Below are 13,771 nucleotides of genomic sequence, written 5' to 3' on the forward strand. Positions count from 1 at the left end.
AAACTCATATAGTCCTTTAAAATGGAAAAAAATAAGAAGCTAACTTTACCATAATAAGATGAAAAAGCTTGGGCCTGCGAAACTCCTTTATATGTTTTGTACTAAATAACATCAAACACAAAGCTCCTTGATATCTTGACACATGATTTTTCCTGTACATGATATATATATATATATATATATATATATATAAAGGAGGAGAAAATAGGAGTTTAATAGGTTATCTATCACTTACATGTGTGCGATTTCAGTTGGAAGTCTAATACTATATATTATATAGTAATTTCGCATATATACCCATTCAGGATTGGTCGATTGTTACTCAAATTTTGTCATTAAGTGACATCTTTTATTCACGAAGCATTATTATGTTCCCAACTTTGCCCTTTTGTGGAAACCATCGTAGAAAGTTCAAGTTGTGTCGTAGTCCAGCTGCCATTAATGTAATTATCTAACTATATAATTTCGTTAAGTTAATTAGTTAAGGGTTCTTTTCGGCTCTATTTTTGTCTTATTCCCTTTATGAGTGAATGTATGCTGCTAAACGTGGAATCACTTTCAATTTAAATTTCGTTTAAGAGGGAAACTCAATTTTCACAAAGATCATTGTGTTAGAACAAATCTCTTTTAACCTGTGATATTACAAACTACAAAGAAACACATGTTATTAATAAAATGCGGAAATTACAGATCAAATCATACCTCCAGCCATTCCTATGAAGAGTTTCTTGTTTTGGTTCTTCCAAGCTCTCTCTCTTTCTACTCTCTAGATGGTGTATAAGACTGAATTCGAAGGGATGAGCTCAGGGACCAAATTCATGTGCTTATATAGGCATTCTACCATCAAGAATGCATTTACCAGCCATTACCACTCATTATTGGTTGTTACAATTCATTATTGGCCATTATCATCCATTAACAGCCATTCAATTTGGCTTTCAAAACTGATGAGCGTTACAAAATTTCAAAATGTTATGACCATGAATTATTACATTCTCCCACTTGGTCCAAACATTTTGACTTAATGCTCAATCTTCTTAAGAAATGAATATATGAATCATAGTGATAGTTCCTCTTATAACGAGTAATATCATCTATGTATTACAATATACTCAATTTCCCAAGCAGTATACTTAAAGTGGTAATAAAACTTCATGAATAAACCCAATGTTTATTCTTGGTCCAAAACATAATTTTTCTCAAATAAATCAATGTGCACCAAAATATGAGAAAATATCATAATATAAAAGTTTCAATTTTTACATATATGTATACAATCATAAATTGGAACCAAGTCCCATTCTTTCTACATGATCCTTAAATTTAAACGGTGGCATGCCTTTAGTTAAAGGATCAGCGATCATCAACTCAGTGCTTATATGCTCAATGACCACTTTCTTGTCTTTTACTCTTTCTCTAATGGCTAAGTACTTAATGTCGATGTGCTTACTTCGACTTCCACTTTTGTTATTCTTAGCCATAAAGACAACAGCTGAGTTATCGCAAAAAATTCTTAAAGGCCTTGAAATAGTATCAATTATCTTCAGCCCAGAAATGAAACTTTTAAGCCATACACCATGTGATGTAGCCTCAAAACAAGAGACAAACTCAGCTTCCATGGTAGAAGTAGCAGTCAAAGACTGCTTAACACTCCTCCATGAAATAGCTCCACCAGCCATCATGAAAATGTACCCAGATGTTGATCTACGAGAGTCAACACAACCAGCAAAGTCTGAGTCTGAATAACCAATCACATCTAGATTGTCTGTCTGTCTATACATAAGCATGTAATCTTTGGTCCCTTGAAGGTACCTCAACACTTTCTTAGCAGCTCTCCAGTGGTCAATACCTGGATTACTCTGATATCTTCCTAACATTCCAACTGCAAAAGCAATGTCAGGCCTTGTGCATACTTGAGCATACATGAGGCTTCCAACAACTGAAGCATAAGGAATGTTTTTCATTTGTTCCCTCTCAAAGTCATTCTTTGGACATTGGTTCAAATTAAACCTATCACCCTTCACAATGGGAGCAACACTTGGTGAACAATCTTTCATCCGAAATCTCTCTAGAATTTTGTTAATATAGGTTTCCTGTGATAGACCCAAAATACCTCGAGATCTATCTCTATGAATCTTAATGCCGATGACATAAGATGCATCACCCATATCCTTCATGTCAAAATTCTTAGAGAGAAATTGTTTCACCTCATGTAGCAAACCCCGATCATTGGCTGCAAGTAAAATATCATCTACATATAAAACAAGAAAGCATATTTTACTCCCACTAACCTTGTGGTATATGCATTGATCCATGGGGTTTTCATCAAAACCAAATGAAGAAATTATCCCATGAAACTTAAGGTACCACTGACGAGAAGCTTGTTTTAAACCATATATAGATTTATTAAGCTTGCAAACCAAATGCTCACCACTATTAGAGGAGAAACCTTCAGGTTGTTTCATATAAACCTCCTCCTCTAAATCACCATTAAGAAAAGCTGTTTTCACATCCATTTGTTGCAACTCAAGGTCAAAATGAGCAACTAATGCCAAGATTATACGAAGAGAATCTTTCTTAGATACTGGAGAAAAAGTCTCTTTGTAATCTATTCCTTCCTTTTGAGTAAATCCCTTAGCAACAAGTCTTGCCTTGTATCTCTCAATGTTGCCTAATGAATCCTTTTTGGTCTTAAAGACCCATTTACATCCAATGGCCTTCGCCCCATTAGGCAACTCTACAAGGTTCCAAACTTTGTTACTCTGCATGGAACTCATCTCATCCTTCATGGCATCATACCATAAATTTGACTCTTTACAACTCATGGCTTGATCAAAAGTTTCAGGATCATTTTCAGCTCCAATATTATAGTCAGATTCTTGCAAATATACAATATAATCACTAGGAATAGCTGATTTTCTTACTCTAGTAGACCTCCTTAATGTTGCATCAACATTTTCTTGGGGATCATGTTGTTCAACTGGTTGTTCATCATTTTCATGAATTTGATGATCAACTTGATCTACTAGATTATCAACAACAGTTTGTGGAATGCCAATCATGTGTTGTTCATCATCCCTTTGAACTTGAGGGGTATGAATTACAACCAATCTTTCATTTGACGTGGAAGGTTGAGATTCTATATAATCAATTTCAGAACCTAAGTCCCTCAATTGATCACTCCCACTGATCAAATCATTTTCAATAAATTTGGCATTTCTTGATTCCACAATCCTAGTAATATGATGTGGACAATAAAACCTATAACCTTTAGACCTTTCGGCATATCCAATGAAATACCCACTAATGGTCCTCGGGTCAAGTTTCTTCTCTTGTGGGTTATATATTCTCACCTCAGACGGACAACCCCAAACGCGCATATGTTTCAAACTCGGTTTCCAACCTTTAAATAACTCAAAAGGTGTCTTTGGGACAGCCTTGGTTGGAACACGATTTAATATATACGCTGCCGTCTTTAGTGCTTCAGCCCACAAGGATTTAGGAAGATTGGAGTTGCTAAGCATACTCCGCACCATGTCCAATAATGTTCGGTTCCTTCTTTCTGCCACACCATTCTGATTCGGAGAACCAGGCATAGTGTATTGGGCAACAATCCCATGTTCTTGAAGGAACTTTGCAAAGGGACCAGGTGCTTGTCCATTCTCAGTATACCTGCCATAGTATTCTCCACCTCTATCTGATCTCACTATTTTTATTTGCTTGCCACATTGGTTCTCAACTTCAGCCTTAAAGACTTTGAAGGCATCCAATGCTTCGTATTTGTTATGAAGCAAATAAACATTCATATATCGTGAATAATCATCTATAAAGGTGATAAAATATTTCTGACCATGTGCATCCATATCTGGACAACAAATATCAGTATGAATTATTTCTAATATGCTTGAACTCCTATTAGCACCTTTCTTAGACATGTTGGTCTGCTTACCCTTAATGCAGTCCATACAAGTCTTAAAGTCAGCAAAATCTAGAGTATTGAGTACCCCATCTTTCACTAACCTTTTAATCCTCTCAATGGAGATATGTCCTAATCTCCGGTGCCATAACATAGAGGAATTCTCATTAATATTACACCTTTTAATACCAGTTTGAACATGCATAGAACTATAAGTGGCATTATTTTGTAAACCAAGAAGATAAAGACCATCAGACAATATACCATTCCCAACACATTCAGAATTATAAAATAACTCAAATGATGTGTCTTTGAAATTAAAGGAATATCCAAACGGTACAAGCCTTGAAATAGAAATCAAGTTTCGGGAAAAACTTGGTACATAAAAAGTCCTTTCTAATTTTAAAATAAAGCCACTACTTAAAGTCAAAATGCAAGTTCCAATGGCCTCCACATGTGAGCCTAGCTTATTGCCTGATAAAATGCTTTGCTCACTTCCCACTGGTTTCCTTAGGTTTTGCATACCCTGTAAAGAATTTGCAATATGAATAGTAGATCCAGAATCAATCCACCAGGTGTTAATATTAACACTAACCATATTAGATTCATAACATACTAATGAGATTGATTTACCTTTCTTCTCAAGCCATTTCTGGAATCCGGGGCAATTCTTTTTCATGTGTCCCTTCTTCTTGCAAAAGAAACACTTTGCCACCTTCTTAATATCAGCTTGAGGTGGTATTTTACCATTCCCCTTCTGATAAGCTTGAGACTTAATTGCTTTGTTCTTCCCATAAGCAGTAGTCAGTAGTGCACTCTCACCCATCTCCATTACAAGCCTTTCTTCTTCCTGAACACACATGGTCATTAATTCATTGATAGACCATTTATCTTTATGTGTGTTGTAGGAAATCTTAAATGGCCCATATTCATGCGGAAGGGTGTTCAAAATGAAATGCACTAGGAAGGACTCAGACATATCAACCTCTAGTTTCTTAAGTTGAGCTGAAATATCTCGCATTTTCATGATGTACTCACGCACACCTTTCACACTGGTGAGCCGAAGAGAAGAAAACTTCATGATCAAGGTGCTTGCTAAAGTCTTATCTGAAGTGATGAACTGGTCATCAATGGCCTTAAGCAAGTCTCGGACCTTTTCATGCTGGTCAACAGAACCACGTATCCCAGCCGAGATTTTAGTCTTAATGAACATCACGCTGAGCCGGTTGGATCGTTCCCACCGCTCATATAGCGCAACGTCAGCTGGGCTACTTTCATTTGTGATTGCAGGTGGTTCGTCTTTCCTTATAGCATAATCTATGTCCATCCACCCCAATTGTAAAAGAATTCTCTCCTTCCATATCTTATAGTTATCTCCTTTGAGTTCGGGAACATCACATTGAATATCAGAAAAATTAATAGTTTGAGAAGCTGCAAAATTCAAAGGCTTATGTCAAAATTTGAGGCATACTAATCTTAATTGTATCTTTTACCAATGTAAACATACCATAAAATTGAATCTTGTGACATAAAAATTGCCTGTGGGCTAAATTTTTAATTCAATAAGAAACAATTAAACCTTATGATAGAATAATCAAATTATTTGCTTAATATTCATGCTTTACGGGTACAATATGAAAATAATTTAATTTCTATCGTAAATTTTTACTTTATGATAAAATCGACAAATTATACATATATCATGATGCCTGTGGGTAAATCATGAAAAATAATACGTCATTTTATCCCAATTAATTATACAGATATAATAAAAATTCTTGTGAGATAAAATTCATTATATAAGTATAATTAATTACAATATTATGTCTAATTCCTTATATGATCTTTAACCAACTTAATATATAATTTTAATCAAATATAGATGCTGTGGCTAATCCATAATTAATCAAAATCATAAAGATCACTTAGACATAAAAATTTATTATATGAGAATAAATAGTATTTTGCATTTCAAAATCAAGATACAATATAATTATGAATAAGATTCTCATATAATTTTATAATTGAAATATAATATTATGCATTTGATTTCATATATATATGCATAAAATAAAATGTTCTAGAATATATTCATGCATAAATTAAATCAAAATTCAAAAAACTGTAAAGCACAATGTGTATATAAGGTATTAAAAACGACAACATATCAAAAAAGCCTTACTAGTTTAGTGGTCCGCACATATATTAGTGTTCTCGGAGTCAAGGGTTCGACACCCAGCTAGCACAAAACGTAGGAGTTTTTGTCTTTTTTTTTTTTTTTTTTTTTTAAAACACTTTTCATCATCTTCAACCTTTAGCGGGTCAAACCCGACCCATACGCAGACCCGTTTGTTTTTCATTCATTCGGACACCATTTTTCACGATTCAAAAGCCAAAATTAAGGAAATCAAACGAAATACATATTTCTAATTTTATTTTTTAAGAAACAAGGCCCTTCATACCATAAACAAAATCAAATCGGAAAATACCGAAAAACGAAAATGGACAAGGCAGAGGCAATTCCTGCTCTGATACCAAATGTTAGAACAAATCTCTTTTAACCTGTGATATTACAAACTACAAAGAAACACAGGTTATTAATAAAATGCGGAAATTACAGATCAAATCATACCTCCAGCCATTCCTATGAAGAGTTTCTTGTTTTGGTTCTTCCAAGCTCTCTCTCTTTCTACTCTCTAGATGGTGTATAAGACTGAATTCGAAGGGATGAGCTCAGGGACCAAATTCATGTGCTTATATAGGCATTCTACCATCAAGAATGCATTTACCAGCCATTACCACTCATTATTGGTTGTTACAATTCATTATTGGCCATTATCATCCATTAACAGCCATTCAATTTGGCTTTCAAAACTGATGAGCGTTACAAAATTTCAAAATGTTATGACCATGAATTATTACACATTGTCTATAAAAGGCAAAGTTTGGTGCATTTTTATACACTCCACCTCCTTCTTCATCCTTCCCCAGAACTCTCTTTTCTCAGCTCAAGACAGAAGTTGTTTTTGATCAAGTTCGAGATGTGCAACCAAGTAATCAAAATTGGAATTTGAAGGTGAGGGTCATTCGTGCATGGCACATATGTTTCGGCTGAGTGATCCCAGAAAACGTTATTCATTTGAGCTGGTTCTCCTTGACTCAGATGTAAGTTTAGCTTTTGTGATTTTTAATATGGGAAATTGTTTTCATTGTTATGGTATCTAATTAAAAACGTGTTTCTTTAATGTTTCTTAATAGGGAAGCAAAATACAAGTATCCATTCGGAAGCTTATGTTGAGGAGATTTAATTGTTGTGTGGAGGAAGGTCGTGTCTATAGGATGAGTTTCTTTGGCGTTATTCCAAATTTTGGCTCTTATCGTGCTACTACACACGAATACAAATTGTTGCTTCATGGGAAAACAACTATTATCAGATGTGTGGATGAAGCCATCCCTTTGAATAATCGATCATTCGGTTATGAATTCTCAGCAGGTTAACATGATAGATGGTGTATCAAATTTCTTAATCGATAAGATGTTTCCGAATTTGTCAATAGAATGGGACAAACTTTACATGTTAACGTGTATTTTTCATTTCATTATGGTTATGTATAATCGTTTTTTCTTTTGAATTTAGATGTGATGGGAGTGTTGACCGTAGTGTCTAATGAGTGTAATTCTGAAAAGAATAGGAAGACAACATGACTCGTTCAACTAGAGTTGAATGACGACAAGTATTATTAAAACTTGTGGGTCAGCTATGTTGTATATAAGTATCTTATTTGATGTAATTTAAACCAAATATTTGTAGGGGAAAAATACAGTGTGCACTTTTTGGTAAGTTGAGTTGCCAACTTTAGTCATTCAATTTGCTCAAGTGAAATAATATAAGGGTATGTATGATATAGTTTACTTGGAAAATGTAACCATTTTTTGAATGCTCATATTGTTTACATGAACTAAAACAGTATGTTTATCTTAATAATATTCATTGTGTACTAGGTCAAGCTGTCGCACAGAATTTGTTGGATACATCCAGAGTTATTTGGGATCCATGACTCCCGAAGCATTGGATTTGAGGAAGAGGTACACATGGGTTTCTGAAAATGATCATTTTTTGGTTTCTTTAAATTTAAAGTATTAATTAATAACTATGTATTATTAAGTTTATATCACTAGAAAATAGATTTTTAACATCGGTCATTAAGGACTTTTAATATCGGTTATTAATCGATGTTGAAACTACCGATATTAAAAATATTAATGTTAACATCAGTTTTAAAGAATGATCTTAAGCTAAATTACACAACATCGGTTTTCTGAAAAAATCGATGCTGTTTTCAACTCACCAACATCGATTTTTTAAAAAATCCTAAAAAAATTGATGTTGTTTACCAAAAAACAACATTGGTTTTTTTAAAAAATCTATGTTGTGTTTTGGAATTTTTTTTAATACCATGTCTGTTTTTTTTAATTACCAACTGTAATTATACATAGCATATCTTATCATTCAAAGTTGAAAAAACTCTAAAAATAAGCACACGTAAGCCTTGAAAAGAAGTAAATGAAAACTAAATGTAATAAAATTAAAATATGCAATATATTTTATATAATAAATTGTTTATCCACAAAACTATAAGTTGACAAAAAGATTCCTAACAGAAACATTTCAAACATCATTTTCCACAAAATATACCACCAAGAATTATAAACAAAAATTTACATATATTAGTATAGAATAATGTACTTAAATAACAAACAAATACAAAATAAAACACATTAGATGTTTCATATAGGAACTCGAACTCAAATATAATTTGAGTTCTAGCTTTCAAATTTTGTGATTGTGCAAAAGTCCTCCATCCATAGCCAATTTTTGCAAATTTCCTCCAATGATTATAAACAATCTTACATTTTGTAATTTCTTCCAAATTCAAATGGGTGAATCCTACACCTTTTATAAATGAGTACATGGTACTTGACACATCCTGAAATTAACATTAAATTCATTTTAGATATGTATATGATTTTAAAATTTGACAGACAGAGATGTTTTTGTAATGATTATATACAATGTTGAGTTACTCACCAAACTGTTGCAAGTCACTTTGTACTTATTCTACATAACTTTAAAAGTGACTGAGTTTGAGATTTGGTGGTACAAGGAGTGTCATTTATGATAAGCTTTTGATTGATATCTGTTTTTGAAGATGGTCAAAACAAAAACACTCTGTCCAAAATGGTCATGGCCACTTGATGATTTCCTGTGAGTCCATAGAAATCTCCAAGTTCTGTCCATTTAGCCAGCATAGTTGGGTTCACCAGACCTTGGTGGTATGTAACAGAGTGCATGTTGTCATGACTGTCTAACATATGCTAAATATGCTCTAGTTTATCCTTCCATCTTACAACAAAATGTCCATCTAGCCAGTATAATTGGGTTCACCAGACCTTGGTTGTATGTAACAGAGTGCATGTTGTCATGACTGTCTAGCAGATGTCAAATATGTTCTAGTTTATCCTTCCTAATATAAGCAATACTAATATGTTATATCATGTCATGTTTATTTAAAAATAGTCTTGAAATTTCTAACATGATCTTTAATATAAACTATGTTGAACATTTTCTCTAGTTTTCTATTAATCTTCATTATTGTCTTAATCATTTCATTTCAATTCGTTTGATCTTCATTCATCGTTTCTAAACTCCATTTGTAATATAAAAGTTACTATTATTAATTGTTGAAGCATAAATAAACACGTAAAAAGAATATCATCTCAATAAGCTTAGTATACAATTGCATGAAAAAATCTGTTCATACATTAATACTAGAACACTAATAAACATATAAAAAGAATAACATCTCAATGGGATTTGACTTACACATTGGTAAAATGGTGTGTTAAGATTATCTTTGATTGTGTATTTATTGATTGATTATTATTTTAAATAAATTTATTTTATTTTAAATAATGATTGAATGTTGACATTTATTTATTTATTATTATTATAATATTTTAAATTAGATAAACTTATTTATTTTTAAGGATCGGATGTGTATTGTCTGGCCACGAATTGTGGATATTAATTTGGAAATACCATGGTATGAATAAATTACAAGTTTAACAAAGAAATTTATTATCAGAATCTCTCAAGTTCTACTGATATTTCTTACGATCTAATTCCAAGGTAAGAATGCAATTTTGTTACTATATTATTACATGGTGTGTAAATTTATTCCGAGTCAAATAAATATATTTTTGTATAATTATTTTGGCAGATTTCGATGTGTTAAGGCTATGGACGATTCTGGAGTTGCTTGGTTTAAGTTAAATGATAAAAATGTGATGAAACTTCTAAAAGTTTCATGTGTGATGATCTTATATCAAGCGCCAAAATATACATACATATATATATATATATATTGTCCTAAATTAAAAACCATGAGTGTCCCCTTTTTATAAATTATCTTAACAATTTAAAATGAAAAATTAATCCATATACTTTTTTTTATTCCTATCGTTTTATAGGAACCAATGTATTCTCTTATTCCTCCCATTTTGTACTCTTTTTTAGAAGCATTTGATATTTTTGGTTCATAATACTGGCAACTCACCTATGGATTGGAATCATGAGCCATTTAGTGTTGTTGAAATTTGCCACCATGCATAAATGGTTAGAATGTTTCACCGACAGGAAATGATCAAGTATGTGAATGCAAGTTGATATTGGGAGACGTTTAAACAACCAGAATTTCTATGGAGTGTATATGCATTATGCATAAATTGATAGAGGGACCAAGTTCAAATTTCTGAAGAATCAAGTCAATGGCCAAAACAAAGTCAATAGCGTCTCAAGATTAATTATAACTGGCTGCAGAAAATTTGGTGATTAGGGTTGGCAATTAAAATTTGAAAACCCACTTTAACCACACCACGGTCCATCATATGCCTTCAATGCCTGGAAACGTGCATGGCAACAATTAAAACACAACTTGAACAACCAAAATAAGGACAAAATCAAAGAAATAATCAAAACAAACCAGAGTGCGAATAAAATTAACAGACTTGAATTCAAAAAAACAATTGCAATAGCGGTGTTTTAAAACTCATGATCTCCATAAAGCTATGGGTGCAGAACATCAAACAAAAATTTCTCACAACTATAATATGAATTACAAACTGTCTTCTCAAGGACCTCATTTTTTGTCCTCTTTCTCTGCTTCTGCGGCCTTCTTTAGGCGCGCACCATAGTGGCGTTTGTTGGTGCGCTCAAGACGAAGCTTATAATAAGCTTTGAATGCCTTCATTTCATCTGTTACCTTAATAAGGTCAACAGTTGGCTTCTCCCTCACAATGGGCAAGAATGAACCCTGAACTTGAGTGGCATTAGCCAGCTCTTCAGGGGTAGAATCACCAGCCTGCAAAGCAAATAGGGACATAAACAATCTCAAACTTCAATATTGTTTCCTACTTCCAAGGGAATGATGACCATAAAATAAATAAAATTTGCACATAACCATCAAATTAATAATAATTGAAGAATTTAGCTTTACCTTGACCTTGTGAGCCCTTCTTGGGAACACAACCAACTTAGCCTTGTAGGTTTTGAGCCTCTGCACATTGGCCTGCAGACTCTCCAAAGAACGATTCTTTCTCCGGTGATCAACAGAAATCCCAATAGTTGGACCAAGTTTCTTGGGAATTCCCGCAGCCTAGGATATATAAAAGAATTATTCTGTCAGGAAAAAAAGATATAAAGGAAGAATTTCTAATGTTTTACACAGTTTTTATGTATTTGCTGTCTAAACTTTCCTTTTGGTCCCTTTCAAACATGAATCATGTAAAAACTTGAATGAAAACAGAGATAATTTAGAATTTTCCAAGAAATCAAAATTTCATACAGCATAACAAGCAGTTGACATGTTCAATGGTGTATAATATAGAGCTCTTCCATAACAAGAAGGCAAAAAAGAAATAATGCATGGGGCACCCTCGGCCCTTGCTGTTATCTTCAGATATATTCATGAATAAAGCAGCCTTAGTATGACAGGTATTTGACAACATTGATATCACCCCACCAATCAAGGATCCATTGCAAGTCATAACTCACAACAGTTGCTTTAGGGAGAGTGCCGGCAGAACAAGTAATTTTACCTTCAACTCTTCGAGAGAAAATCCTCTCCCAGATCTGACTTTCATGTTGTATTTCAGAGTCTGGCCATGAACAATTGGCCTGAGAGGTCCAGCAGTAGGTCTTGGGAAAATCTTGACAGCCTTCTTCTGCCGAGCTGAAAATGTGTCACCCCCGTGTCAAAATAACTCAAGTTGATTCACTTTTCTTGCATAACAAGTATTAAAAGCTGATTGATTAATTAATTATAGCAACAATGTTAACAAAGAGCAATAATTTTGGTAAAAATTACCTAAACGCCTTCTGGTCTTCCGTGCTGGTTGATTAAACCAAGTCTTCACATAGTTTTGCCAGTGTTTCCTGAAGTGCCCATTGGGGATAACGTTGTTATGCTTAACCATTGCTTACCTACAAATGACAGCAATAAAAGAACAAAAATAACAACAGGGTCAACATATGATCATGTATAAAAGACAAATCAGCTGTAAACCCCAATTAAAATACTATGCCATTTTAAACTAAATTGATACACATTTAATAATCTGTATGATAAACCATGCTAGAATGATCCCAAAAGAAAAATCCAGTTCTCCAGTGGGTGTAAAATCCTAGAGGTATCTATCAACCATAAACCATTATCATTTTTTATACAGTAATGGTGATAATCATTGTTTAATACTGTCAATGCAAATTTTTATACAAACACCAATAGGAATTTAACTTATCATCACATCATATAATTTATAAGATGATCGAAATGTCAATCCAATAGGATATTAGTATGAAAATTGTTTTGCACAGACTGTGTATATAAGCTAAACTTAAAACAAATAAAAAAAATCAGGTTATACATTAGATCTATATAAAAGTTTAAAAAATAAATAAATTTAAAACATACAGCTTCGCATTTTGCATCTAACTGAGAGAATTCAATCAAAATCTTAATCATGTTATGTAGCCCTTTAATTCAAACATTTAACCCCAAAAGAAATAAACTTATATCTTCATGTGCTATTGCAATGTTGGTAACTTCAAACATAAAACATGCCAAATGGCCTGACAGCACCAATCTTACTAGAACGGTTGACCTAATATACTTCATACAAAAACATCAACATTTTAAATATGACATAAAACAAATTTAATTAATAAAATAAATTAAAAGAGTTCGAAAATAACATTTCAACATTATGAAATAACATTTCAACACTATGAAAAACGAGACGTAGCCAATAAACAAATTTAGGTAAGCAGAACAGAATTACGAGTATCACTCACATCTTTCAAAACCAAAAGAAAATACAAAAGTCACAAGCGGCGATAATTTGAACATCTTTAAATAAAGCCCAAATACAATGATACTCTATGCATAGAAACCAAAAATGCAATGAATTAGAAGAAAAGAAAACGATGAAAACAACCTGCTGGTGGCTCTTGAGCTGAAACGGCGAAGAAGGCTGCTGCGGAGAGACACGCTCGGCAAAGAGAGAAGGGTTAGTGTTTGGCATTTAAAGGGGCTTCTCAATTATGGGCCAGCCCAAACCGTGTAAGTCTTGACGGGCCTGATTAAATTGGTTCGTATTCTAATAGCGATAAAATCATCTTAGGAAACTCTTACGCTAATTGCACGAATTTTGTTTACGTCGTTTTATTATAATTAATTAATTAATTAATTAATGATATAAAAAAATTAGGAGGGTGTATTCAATTTATATTTCAAA

General features: G+C 33.0%; 1 protein-coding gene across 1 annotated transcript; it reads right to left on the reverse strand.

The window, feature by feature from the left end:
- Positions 1 to 10,945: 10,945 nt before the first annotated feature.
- On the reverse strand, positions 10,946 to 13,593 carry LOC114389064 (60S ribosomal protein L13-1-like). The gene is made up of 5 exons (XM_028349657.1): positions 13,472 to 13,593; positions 12,343 to 12,458; positions 12,074 to 12,207; positions 11,473 to 11,631; positions 10,946 to 11,337 (listed from the first exon to the last, which is right to left on the reverse strand). The coding sequence occupies exons 2-5, from the start codon at positions 12,449 to 12,451 to the stop codon at positions 11,116 to 11,118; spliced, it is 624 nt and encodes a 207-aa protein (XP_028205458.1). The 5' UTR covers positions 12,452 to 12,458; positions 13,472 to 13,593; the 3' UTR covers positions 10,946 to 11,115.
- Between the last annotated feature and the right edge of the window lie 178 nt (positions 13,594 to 13,771).

Source organism: Glycine soja, chromosome 16, assembly GCF_004193775.1.
Source record: "Glycine soja cultivar W05 chromosome 16, ASM419377v2, whole genome shotgun sequence".
NCBI classification, from domain to species: Eukaryota; Viridiplantae; Streptophyta; class Magnoliopsida; order Fabales; family Fabaceae; genus Glycine; species Glycine soja.